This window comes from Panthera onca, chromosome A3, assembly GCF_046562875.1.
Source record: "Panthera onca isolate mPanOnc1 chromosome A3, mPanOnc1 haplotype 2, whole genome shotgun sequence".
Lineage (NCBI taxonomy): Eukaryota > Metazoa > Chordata > Mammalia > Carnivora > Felidae > Panthera > Panthera onca.
Genome location: NC_138341.1, coordinates 59,338,704 through 59,352,606, shown reverse-complemented (window position 1 = coordinate 59,352,606; position 13,903 = coordinate 59,338,704). Strand labels below are relative to the sequence as shown.

Here is a 13,903-nt window from a genome sequence, read left to right as displayed (position 1 = left end):
GAGGGCATTGATTCCTAAGCCCATTCCCATGAGGTGATGTCAAGAAGGTCAGATGACCCCTGCACACTAGGTGGGCTGTGTAAAAGCTAGGAACTCTGAGTTTAGGGAACTTTAATTCTTTCACATGGTCAGGGAGACTGCCTGGCTTGGTCGGTGGAGCATGTGACTCTTGGTCTTCTTTGAGCCCCAAATTGAGAGGTATAGATTACTTAAAAATAGAATCTTTAAAAACAAAACAAAACTTTTTTTTTTTAAAAAAGCTTATTTATTTATTTTTGAGAGAGCAGGTGAGGAACAGAGAGAGAGGGAGAGAGAAAGAATCCCAAGCAGGTTCTGCACGGTCAGAACAGAGGCCCATGCAGGGCTCAAACCCATGAATTGTGAGATCATGACCTGTGCCGAAATCAAGAGTTGGAGGCCCAACCCACTAAGTCACCCAGATGCCCCCAAAACAGAACTTTTCAAATGGGCAGTAAGCATGTCTGGTCTATGCTCTAGAGGGAGATGGTATCTGGCTCCAAGGGGCATTCTTTGCCTCATAGCCATAATTCAAGAGACCCATAGAAAACTGCCTCCCAGCAATGGGTCTGGGCTGAAAGTTTTGCTTAGTAAATATCTTATTCATAATGCAAATTAGTAATGTAAACAAGTTCACAAGAGTAAATGTTTAAAATACTTGGGAGAACCAAGTTTAAATATTTTACTTTTTATACCCAATAATATATAATTTAAGAAACTTCGAAAATTTTAAATTATTGAAAATAAGGACTTTTACTTAGGATCACTGCTGGTAAGTTACATGTTTTTGAAACTAATAAAATGTAACTTGAGAATACTCTCAATTTAAAACACTTAACTAATTCATATTGTCTTTTCTCTTTTTAATCTGTATAGGGAGATTTTACTCTGTATCAGGCCATGAAAGATTTTAGATGTGAGAAATGTGTTGTTTTATTTAAGTAAAAAAGTTTCTCATTGTTTATACCAAACCAAAGTGAACCATTCTGAGAGAACCACCATCTCCAAGTTCCTGAAAGTAAACAAATAAAAGCAATTAAAATCATGTTTATTGTAGAGATTAAACAATAATTGACTTAATATTTAAATATTTTTAATATAAATATTAGAAAACATTAAAGCAAAATAAAATAGTTAAATGCATTGTATATATGTAAATAAGAGAATCATGTATTCAGCTTACTGTTAAAATTTTGATACGGTGTTCATAAAAGGCAGTAAAGATTAATAATATACAAAGCATAAAAAGGTAAAGAAGGAAAAATGTTAGTTGAAATTTGGAAGCATGTAAAGGCTCCTGCAATAAAAAGTTGCAAATTATGAGTCCTCATTTTTTTATTCTACCTTTTTGATTTTATAATACTATATGTTCCCCAAGTCTATTTCTTAATTTTGGTGTTTCTAAGCCCTTCATAAAATTTTATGAAGCTGCAAAGAGATACAAGAACTTCATCCATTTCCCATTTTTTGCTTTCTTTCTCACCTTCCCACCTACCCCATTAAGTAGAGATAAACAAAAAATTTTATCATAGGATTCTGAAATTGGAGAATGTTTAAACATGACACCAAAGGTAAATGACATTATTTGAAAAACAGTACAGTGGGGACATTTTTGAAATTTGGAGATAACCTACTTAAAGTTGAAATGGTAAAGGGGAAAAGTAAAGAGAGTACGGATGGTGGTTAGTACTTAAGCTAACATGTCATAATTGCAGACATTACTCTTTAAGAATTTAAAATTATTCCTTACTTATATCTTTAAAGTTCTTTTTAGTGAGAAGCCTTTCAGAAATTTGTCCAATCTAGAAGAAAACAGGTGTGGGGTTGACACGTAAGGGAAGCATGTATGTATGTATGTGCCTATGAATCCTGATAATACAAAATTAAAAAAAAAAATACCAACCTGGAAAAACAGGTAACAAGAAGAATGACAAATTTAACATTCCTGGAGGCTTATGTGTGTGTGCTGGCAAGTTCAGGAGACTTAGGTAGCATTCAATTTAAAAACAAAAAAAAATGAAAGTACCAGCTTTTTAAAAAGCATAAGTTCCAATTCTTGGCTTATAAGCTACTATCCCAAAGTTTGTTTTCTCCACCACTAGAATGGTCATCAAGAAACTTGGCTTTAGTTTTTTGTCTTGTTGACTAACTGGCAGAAATCCTAGGTAAATTATTTCTCTAATATCCGGTTATAACTGTTACCAAAGGCCAGATTTTGTATACTCGATGTATCATCTGGTTCAACCATATTCTTGATATATATATATATATCTATATATACTGATATATAGATATATATATATATACTGATATATATATATCAAGAATATATATATATCAAGAATATATATATATCAAGAACATATATATCAAGAACATATATATATATCAAGAACATATATATATATCAAGAACATATATATATATATATATATATATATATATATATATATATAGTGTCTTATGTTAAGAATTACATTCTCAAAAAAAAAAAAAAAGAATTCTCAAAAGTAGGAACCTTAGAATTAACTTCTTAAGAATCTCCCAGGACTTAAAAAAAAAAAAAAAAAAACTTCATAAAATTCATCCTATTTGTAAAAGACTTACTTCAGGGCATTTCAGGATTTCCATCATAATGTGTTCCATGCTAAATAACATTGACTTGTCCTTATTCAACTTGGAGGACTATTTTGGTGATTAATGAAATAATGTATTTTGTATACACAGTTACTTATTATTTGAAATAAAGTCAATTCATTAAATAGAATTTGGAACACAGAAAAGTATAAACAATTACCCATAGTCCCACTAGTCAATTAAAACTGTGGTTTAACATGTATTTGCTTCCAGTCTCTTTTTTTCCACGTTATATATATATATTTTTTAAACACAGCTGAAATCATATATACAATTCTATATATTTTGGAGGGTTTTGCCTCAGTTTGAACACTTTTCATTGCTTCCAGCCTTTGTTTTTAACGGCTTAATTTTATTCCATTAAATACTGTAGCTTTACTCAACTATTCCTTTTTTTTTTTTTTTTTTTTGGTTAAAATCTGTGTTGTTACCAGTTTCCTCTTTTTTTTAAGTAAGTAACTCAGTGATAGAAAATTTTTAAAAGATATTACTAGGCATGAGTTTTATTTCTGTGTTTAGGATTATTTCTTTGGTATGGAGTTGCAGAGATAGAATTATTGGACCAAAGCTTATGAAATTTTAGGCCTCTGGATAAATACTAGAATTGGTAGTTTAGCTTTCTTTATTTCCTAGTTTGGGAGGAGGTGATTTTGTTTGGTAATAGAAAGTTGTGGTTTTGATGGAGGCTAATCTTCATTTTATTAAGTGCTGAAACTGTGCTCACCCTTGACTGAATGGCTACATGTTAATTCTTGTAATAATTTACAGTAACAAAAGGGTTTTCCCAGACCCTCATTTGATTTCAACATACGGGCTGGTGCATTTTCTAAACCACACCCTATTACTGTTACCTAATGTTGGGTGATACCAGGTCACTTTCTTTTAAATGTACATAGACTTTGATAATCAAATTCTGTAGACAAGTTATGCTTTGCTTTGTTGCAAACTGGATTTTGACTTCTTCCTCAATTAATACAGATATCTATATCTATATCTATATCTATATCTATATCTATATCTATATATCTATATAATACTAAGTGAGCATCTCATTATTTTACATTAGGTTTCCCCTAATGGTCTCATGTTTCTTGTTTGTTTCAACAATAGTTAAATCCCAGAAGTGTTCCATTTTAGAGAGAGAAGAAAGTTTCCTAATTGGCGGTCCTTTCATTTTACAGATGAGGAGACCAAGGCTTACGTGGGTTAAGTGTTTTATCCATAATTACTCATTTAGTGGCAGACCTGGGATTAGAATTTCGTTTTTATTTCTCTGAGGTGCTTTTTCCACTACAGCTTTTTTTATGTAGTAACAAGGAACATGTGTTCCACAGGCTACTTTATGATGAACTCTTAAGATTGCCTTACTCTGTCATTTAAGGCTTTTTTCTATAGGTATGCCAGTAGCCCACCCCTGTGTGACAGGAGATGCTTTCTTGAGCAAGTGGTCCAGTTACTCCGGTTTCACTATAGACTGTTAACTCTGCTTATTGCATATTTGGTATCATACACGGATTTATTTTTAATCAGCATTCCAGAGTTTTGTTGCTTGATATTCTTTCTAGAAAATGAAATCTTAAGTTGACTACAATCTAGCAGTTGCCAAAGGTTGGCTTGAGGTTTCTGGTACATGTGTGAGAGAGGTTAATAGATAAGCTAACTATCTCATTGTCTAGCCTTCTCTGTGTTAAGTCAGCCATCAGAAAGGAAGGTGCTAGGAACATGTCCTCTCACTTTTCCACAGAATAGCCTTCACTGAGTTGTGATTCAGTATAATTCCAGCTTTCATAGAAGATTTCTAATGAAAACTTCTTTGTGAATAGGATTTCTTTTTCAGAACTCTACTTGAGGAATGTTTAGTTTCTAACACAAGCTTGCTTTCTTTGTTTGTTTACAAGAGAGAGAGGGCAGGGGAGGGGCAGAGAGAGGGAGAGAGAGAATCCCAAGCAGGCTCAGGGGTCTCCAGGCATTCTTGAGTATGAATCCAGTGCTAGAAAAACGTTTAAATTTAGTTGCATTTACTGTTTGCATACTTTAAACAATTAAGTCAGTAAAGACAATAATAATGAATGGTGTTTTGGAATTACAAAACGCTTTCACATTACCTAATTTGACATAGCAGTCCTATGATGTTGTTAAATATAACTGTTCCAATTTTACAGTTTAAGAAATAGGTATAAATAGGCTGTAGCAGTGAGGAAGTAGTGGAACAAAAGTGGAACTGAGATAGTTTGCCTATAAATCCTACATTCTTTCTATTATACCATGATGCCTCCCCAAGTAAAGTAAACCTATTTCCCCTTTTTACCTTAGCCTCCCCAAATTGAGAGCCAAACTCCTTTTTAGTTGTATGTAACAGCCCAGATATTCAGCAACATCTCTTACTCTGCAAATTTTAATTGATATTTGCTTTGTCTAATTTCATTTTTGATATTGTATATAAAATAATTTTGTGAACTCAGCTCCAAATCTTTCAGAAAGTAGACAGGTCAGAAATACTAAGATAAATTGGTTCCTTCTATGAAGAATGACTACTTTTTATGGCTGTGCTGACCCTTTTGTTTTCTACCTAATGGTTTATCTAACTCTCCTCTTTGGGTAATAGGTTTATATATTTAAAAATATTTTTCAAAAATTATCCTTTGGAGGACAGAAATAAGTATGAGACGAGTTTAGCACCTTTCCCATCTTAACAAATATATGAAGATGTTGTTATCCATCAAGTAGATTAATAAGCTTTATGAGGGGTCCCTGGGTGGCTCAGTCGGTTGAGCGTCCGACTTTGGCTCAGGTCATGATCTCGCGGTCCGTGAGTTCGAGCCCCGCGTCGGGCTCTGTGCTGACAGCTTGGAGCCTGGAGCCTGTTTCGGATTCTGTGTCTCCTTCTCTCTCTGACCCTCCCCCATTCATGCTCTGTCTCTCTCTGTCCCCAAAATAAATAAACTTAAAAAAAAAAAGCTTTATGATAGAAGTGACAACCAAAAATTGCTTTTATCACACTTGTACAAATTACTTAAACTTCAGTTATATAACGTGCTCCTTGTTAACATGGATAATTGTCAGTATGTAAATATATTTCCAAATACATGTAAATATATGTGTATATATGTATGTATATGTTTTATATGTAAAAAATATATATTACATATAAATTTATATGTAAGTATATGAATATATGTAGGTATTTAGGTTTATATTACATATAAATGTATATGTAAATATAATATATGTGTGTATACATATATCCCTAACATTTACATATTGACAACATAGACACACAAATATACTTTCTTCTATTCATACTGCTCTTTCTGGTTGGAATCCACCTTGTTGGGTGATAGAAGAACACAAAAAGAGCAATATAAACAGCAGATTGGTATATCTGTTGTAATTCCACATTAAAAAAATGAGTTTCTGGCATTTCCAAGTCTAAGATTTTTTCCAGACAGTATGCCAGTGAGTAGTACAGGTAAAACAATATAGCTATATGACTGTACAATTTATTACCTATTTATGACTGAAGTCAGTGGGAAACAAGAGGTATGCTCCATACCTAGAAATGTATTCCGACATGCAAGCCCAAGTTATCCTCTTCCAAATTGATTAAAGTTTAATGGAGAAATCAAATTCTTTTCCTCAGCATTTGCCAGTACAAATCCTTCCCAAAATCTTCCCAAGAGCCAGCCAGACTTCTAGTAGTTTTATTTCTTTTTAATTGTGAGGTGAAATATACATAACATAAAATTTGCCATTTTAATCACTCATGACTTTCCTAATTTGTTTTTTCTTTGCTGTGATTGACTGTTAACTGTAGCTCAGTTAAGATCTGTTTAAATGCGTATTTCAAAATAGTTCTGGAGAAAGTGGGTAAAAATCTTCTTAGAGTGTACCACATCTATTAGAGAACATCTCCCAAATTTCAGGACATCTGAGATTAGTAGGGTAACTCTGAAGACTGTCTATAAATTTTAAAAGTGAGAAGGAGTTAAGCATTTGTGGAATTGCCTTCCTATTGCAGGGAAAAACTGTCAGAGTGTTGTTTTTTTATTTGTTTTCAGAAAGACTAACATAAATCGTTCTTCAGATGGTAGTTACATCAAGTTAAGACATGGAACGTAAATTCCCTTTTCATATTTTTCACAAAAGAGAAGGTAAACAGGGATCTGAAGAACAAACTTTTTCTTGAGAGGTCCATAAGCAGGCAGTAATGTATACTATTTGAGAAAAATGTAGCTACTCTAGTAACAAATGTTTTGACAGTCAGCTAATTCAAAGCATCAGAGAACTTTGCACCTGGAGTTCTCTATATATCACCCAGCAGATTCTACCCAAAGAGTTCTCTTAGAATTGAAGTGCACAGCACAGCTCTCCAAAACAAAGAATTATCTGGCCCCAAATGTCAGTACCTCTGAGTTCAAGAAACTCTGTTCTAGAAGAGGATTGTTTGGGTTAGAATTCCAGCAGTATACTTTATAAACTGTGGGGAAGTTACTTAATATCTGTGTCTGTTTCCTTGTCTATAAAATGGCACTAATAGTAATTTTTAACTCATAGACTTGTGAGAATTAACTGAATTAAAATATTTAAAGCATTGAGACCAGTGCCAGTAATATAAGAAGCAGTTGAGAAATACTAGCATTATTTTATTTATTTTATTTATTTTTTGCTTTCTTTTTTTTTTGTTGTTTTATTGTTAAAAACTTAGTTCTTGTTGAATATATCCAATTGGTTAAACTTAAATAAATAGGTGATAGAGAAATATGCTGAAAAAAATTACTAAAAGAAAATTATACAAAGAAACACATAAAATCCTAATTTAAAATGCAGTATATGGAAATTTTGAATGAGAAATACCTTTGTAAGCAATAATGATAGGCTCTTATAATATGAATTTTATCTGTATCTTCCTAAACAAGTTTCTAAACAAGAAACTAGAAGGTTGAACATGACGTGTATATGACTGGTGCTAATCTGAACTTAAATTGTATTAATATCTGAATTTAAAGACTTGTGGCCTAATAATTAAGTTATGATAACCATTCTATACTTCAGTACACAAACTGATAGTCCTCTCATTCTGTGTAACAACCCTTACAGAAAAGTCCTTGGGAAATCAGTTTCTTGATTGGATGTCCTGTGCACTTATGTATTCAAGTGGATGTGTATAAAGTTTTGACGGGATGCAGTTTTTTTTTTTCTTTAACAAGTGTTCTTAAAAATAATCTATTTAAAAATATACAAAACTTATAGTTAGGTTTCTTTAAGCTTTAGCAAATTAAGAGTAGATTATATGAATGTGTATTCAACTGTAACATGGAATATTTTTCTCTAAGCAAATCAAGAACTAAAATTATTTTCATTATAAATATATCTATAAAGAAGTAGATTGAAACAATGGTTTAATAATTACTATCATTAGTATAGTTCCATATAATTAACAAAGTCCTACCACATACATAGTCACAATACTCCTTCATAAAAATCCCGTGGGGTATGTGGAATTATCTGTTCTATAGATGAAGAAGTTGAGGCATCCATAGATGAAATGATTTTCCAAAGTATAATGCTAGTAATTGTAGAACGATTATTCAGACTCAAGTCTCATAATCAGTTACTATGGCAATCTGCTGAGAACTTTTTAATAAAATTATGAGACTTTCTCTGATTTAGACCTAACCTTTTTGAAATTGGTATAATAAACCATTGATATTTCCTCAAAATGAATTTAGATATTTTAATGGCAGAATATGGAGAGAGACCCAACATGCATTACTTATGAAAATTATACATAAATATAATAAAAATGAATTTGATAACCTTGTCATTATTATAAACCTTTCTTTTATTTTTAACTTTTAATTTTGGATAGTTTCAAACATAAACCAGAGTAGAGAGAATAATATATGTAAACTGCTATTTTACTCATCACCCACCTGCATCAATTATCAACTCATGGTGAGTTCAGTTCATGTATATACCTCCTACTTTCTTCCCACTGGATTATTTTGAAGCAAATTCCATGTATATAATTTCATTGTACATGTTCCATTATGCATAATTTTATTTTTCAAAAATAACTATTTTAATAATAATTACAGCCCTGAAATACTACAAAACTGAATAGTTCTCTAGAAAAATATTTTCCCATTAATATATACCAGTGGGCATCTTTTTCTGAGTTCAAAATAATCACATATAGTATGATTTTCTCTTGGAATTTAATTTTCTAATGATAAACAGTAAGAGAAAGCATTTTACCTGTTCTATGTAGTCTTCTCTCCTTTCTCCTTTAAAAATAAAATATTGCAACATTAATTATTTGACATCTAATAAAGAGCCTTACTGAAAATTGTTAACAGAACTTTTTAATATATCCTTAGTAGCAAGAGAAATATTTTAATTAGGACTATTTTAAATCCTAATTTAAACAAATTGAAATACTGAAAACTCAAGAGACAGCAATAGCCAAACCTCAAAATAGTATGAAACTACCAGTGATTCTCATACATACCTTTGGGGCTAAGAGCTGCACTGAAATCAAATGAGTAGACTATATCTACATTGTTCCCTCTGTTCTTAAAATGATACCTTAAAACTTGATTGGCAAGTAAGTTTCATCTAAGTGCCAATTCTAGTTGATTAGTGGTGGTTACCTAGAAAACTCAGTTGAGTTTTATAAGCCCCCCCTTTTTTTCCCCTCAAGGGAAAAGAATACTGTATTTGCTTATGGGTTATTTGCTCTCATAGCAGTGATATACCTGCTAGGTCCTGGCTTAGTATATCTAAATGATGCTTTTAAAAGAGACATCCTTACTTAAATTTATATGCCACTAGACTGAAAGAAAACACATGTCATAGTGCTACAGTCTAATTTCCCATTATTCATGGTATTAGATAGACATTAATTTATATATTCTCATCCTTGAAACAAGTAATTGTGTATAATTGGTGGGTGTTTATAGGTACCAGTTATGTTTCTGTACTAGCCCTTAGTGCATGTATACCACTCATTTGGCACTATGCTTATGTTAACATATTATTATTTATTTCCTTTATTTATTTAGACTGGCTTCCCAAGTATATTATGTTTTTAAAAGCTTATCAGCAGCATCTTATTTCTCCTTGTAGTCCTGGCAACAAGAAATGCCTTGATAATGATTATATTTCCTTTTTTTAAAAAAAAATTATTCATTTTTGAGAGAGAGAGAGAGAGAGAGAGAGAGAGCGAGCATGAGTGTGGGAGGGAGAGAGAGAGAATCCTGAGCAGGCCAGTGCTGTCAGCATAGAGCCTGACTCGGGGCTTACCTGAGCCAAAATCAAGAGTCAGACGCTTAACCCACTGAGCCACCAAGGCTCCCCGATGATTATATTTCTATAAAAATACATGTTACTTGTCTGTCACTAACTCAAAATTACTTGCTATTTTGGGATATTTTTGTACAGAATGGGATGTTTTGCTTAGCTATATAGTTCAAAAATTGCAAAACACTTTATATCTTTCTGACTTAAACACATCCAGTGTTTGTGTTATTTCATCACAAATTTATGATATGAGCTTTCTCCCTAAATTTAATGGCGAGTTACTCTTTGAACAGTGGTACTCAAAGTATGGGATGAAGACTAATAGCTGATCATCAAACTATTTTTGCTGGTCTGTTAACTGTTTATTATTTGTGCTTGGAAAAAAGAAGCAATTGTAAACATTTATGGCAGTTTGACAGGATAATTCTATGTATGTTTAATAAAATTTGAATTTTTATTTTTAAAATTTTGATATTACACTTAAAAAGTTGATATAATTGACATATAACACTATGTTAGTTTTAGGTATACAACATGATTTGATTTATTGTGAAATGATCACCACAGTATGCTTAGTTAACATCTATAGCCATTAGAATTTTTTCTTGTGATGAAAAATTTTAATATTTATTCTCTAATCACCCTTCAGAAATATAATACAGCATTATTATTAGTTTTTAAAATTTTATTTTAGAGAGCGTGCATGAGCAGGGGAGAGGGGCAAATGGAGAGAGAGAGAATCCCAAGCAGGCTCCACACCTAGCACAGAGCCTGACGCCATGATCCTGGAATCATGACCCAAAATAAGCTGAAACCAAGAGTGGGATGCTCAGTCAACGGGATGCTGAGGTGCCCCTGATACAGTATTATTGATTATAGTCATTATGCTGTACATTATATACCCATGACTTATTTTATATATGAAAGTTTCTACCTTTTGATAACCTTTACTCATTTTTCCCACCACCCCCATCTCTGGTAAACACCAAACTCTTTTCTGTATATCGGAGTTGGGTTGTTTTTTGTATTTGTTTTTTAAGATTCCACACATGAGTGAGATCATATGATATCTGTCTTTCTCTGTCTGACTTATTTCACTTAGTATAATGCCCTCAAGGTCCATCCATGTTGTCAGAAAAAACAGGCTTTCCTTGACTTTTATGGATGAAAAGTATCCCATTGTGTATTTATATCATATTCAATCACTGATGGACACTGAAAGGTTGTTTCCATGACTTGGCTATTGTGAATAATGCTAATGAACATGAGAATGTAGATACTGTTGTAAGTTAGTATTTTTGTTTGCTTTGGACAAATACAAAGAAGTTGAATTGCTTGATCAAATGGTAGTTCTATTTTATTTTATTATTTTTTTTGAAGAATCTCCATATTGTTTTCTATAGTGTACATTCCTACCAACAGTGTACAAGGGTTCCCTTTTCTCCACATCCTTGCCAACTCTTGTTATTTCTTTTTGCTAATAACCATTCTCACAGGGGTGAGGAGATACCTCACTGAGGTTTTGATTTGTATTTCTTTGATGATTACTGATGTTGAGCACCTTTTCATGTACCTATTGGATATCCATATGTCATCTTTAGAAAAATGTCTATTTAGATCCTTTGCCCCCCACCCCCGGTTTTTGTTTTTTTTGAGAGAGAGAAAGAGAGCATGCACATGAGAACTCTGGAGGGGCAGTGAAAGAGGGGGAGAGAATCTCAAGCTGTCTCCACACTCAGTGTGAAGCATGATGCAAGGCTTGATCTCATGACCCTGGGATCACCACCTCAGATCCTGTGCCCATTTTTTAATTGGATTGTTTGTTTGCTGTTGAGTTGTCAGGTCTTTATATATTTTGGATATTAACCCCTTATCAGATATATGATTTGCAAATATTTTCTCCTATTCAGTAGGTTTTCTTTCATTTTGTTGATGGTCCTTTGCTGTGCAAAACTTTTCAGTTGGATGTTAGTCCCACTTGTTCATTTTTGCTTTTGCTGCCTTTCCTTTTAGTGTCAGATCCAAAAAATTGTCTCCAAGATTAAAATCAAGGCTCTTACTGCCTATATTTTCTTAAGGAGTTTTCCTATTTTGGGTTTCATATTCAAGTCTTTAATCCATTTTAGGCTATTTTGTGCATGTAGGGTAGTGGTATGGTTTCATTCTTTTGTATGTAGCTGTAACAGTTTTTCCAGTACCATTTATTGAAAAGATTATCTTTTCCCTTTTGTACATTCTTATCTCTTGTATTGTAAATTAATTAGCCCTATATGCTTGGGTTTAATTCTGGGCTCTCAGTTCTTTTCCATTGATCTATGTGTCTTATTTTTTTATGCCAGTATCATACTGTATGATTACTGTGGCTTTGTAATATAGTTTGAAATCAGGACGTGTGATTTCAAGTCCCACTTGATTCTTCTTTCTCAAAATTGCTTTGGCTATTGGGATCTTATGTACTTCCATACAAATTTTAGGATTGTTTATTCTTTTTTTGTGGAAAGATCCATTAGAATTTTGAAAGGAATTGCATTAAATCAGTAGATTCCTTTAGGTAGTATGGACATTTTAACAATATTCTTCCAATCTGATCATGGTTTCTCTTTCAATTTATTTGTGATGTCTTCAATCTTTCATCAATTTCTTATGGTTTTCACTGGGCATGTTTCTCACTTCCTTGGTTAAATTTATTCCTAGGTATTTCATACTTTTTGATGTAGTTGTAAACCAGATTGTTTTATGTCTTTTTATGACAGTTCAATATTATTACATAGAAACACAACAGATTTTTGTATGTTGATTTTTTTAACCTGCAACTTTACTGAATTTGTTTATTCTAGCAGCTTTTTGATGGAATCTGGGTTTTCTATAACCATTCATCTGCAAATAAAGTTTTAGTTCTTCCTTTCCAATTTGGATAGCTGTTAATTATTTTTTCTTGCCTTAAGTGCTCTGGCTATGATTTTCAATACTGCATTGAATAAAATGATAAGAATGGGCATTCTTGTCTTGTTCTTGATCTCAGAGGAAAAGTTTTCAGCTTTCACCATTGAGTAAAATGTTAGCTGTGGGCTTGTCATATATGGCCTTCATTATGTTGAGATATGTTCCCTCTATAACCACTTTTTGAGATTTTTTAAAATCATAAATGGATGTTGAAATCCATCAGATGATTTTTCTGTATATATTGAGAAAATCATAGGATTTTTATCCTTCATTTTGTTAATGTGGTGTATGACATTGATAGATTTACAAATGTCGAACCAGTCCTTGCATCCCTGGAATAAACTGCATTTGATCATGGTGTATGATCCTTTTAGTGTTATTGTTGAATTTGCTAATATTTTGTTGAGGTTTTCTGCATCTGTTCATCAGAGATACTAGCCTATTGTTTTCTTTTGTATGGTGTCATTGCTACTTTTGGTATTAGGGTAATTCTGGCCTTGTAAAATGAGTTTGAAAATCTCTGCTTTACTTTTTTTGGGAAGAGTTTCAGAGGATTGTTACTCTTACTTAAATGGGTAGAATTCGTCAGTGAAACCATCTGGTCCTGGAATTTTCTTTTGGGGGAGATTTTTGATTAGAGATTTAATTTACTTTTCTGTATCTTCATGATTTTCACGTTGATAGGCTGTATGCTCCTAGAGTTTTATCCATTTCTTCAGATTTTCCAATTTGTTGAATTCTAATTGTTCATGGTAGTCTCCTATCCTTTGTAAAAATTTCTGGGAAGCCAGTTTCATTTCTGCTTTCTTTCTTTTTTTTTTTTTTTTTTTTTTTTTTAGTCACACTTCATTTATTTCTGCTCTTTTTGTTGCTATTTCTTTCTGCTAACTTTGGGTTTAGTTCTTCTTTTCTAGTTTCTTGAAGTATAAAGTTAGGTTGTTTATTTGACCCCTTGTTTCTTAGTGAAGTCATTTGTCATTATTAACTTCCCTCTTACAGCTGC

At 32.4% G+C, this 13,903-nt stretch overlaps 1 protein-coding gene across 3 annotated transcripts in view; it reads right to left on the bottom strand.

Annotated features, from left to right (window-relative positions):
• Window positions 1-253: 253 nt before the first annotated feature.
• The window catches only part of WDPCP (WD repeat containing planar cell polarity effector), a 377,252-nt gene continuing 363,602 nt past the window's right edge, over window positions 254-13,903 (bottom strand). For all 3 annotated transcript variants that reach the window (XM_060604729.3, XM_060604709.3, XM_078444546.1), the window contains 2 exons: window positions 8,914-8,942; window positions 254-1,030 (listed from right to left, as the gene is read on the bottom strand). In XM_060604729.3, coding sequence (XP_060460712.1) covers window positions 980-1,030; window positions 8,914-8,942 — 80 coding nt within the window. In that variant the 3' untranslated portion in view covers window positions 254-979. The remainder of the gene's footprint in view (window positions 1,031-8,913; window positions 8,943-13,903) is intronic.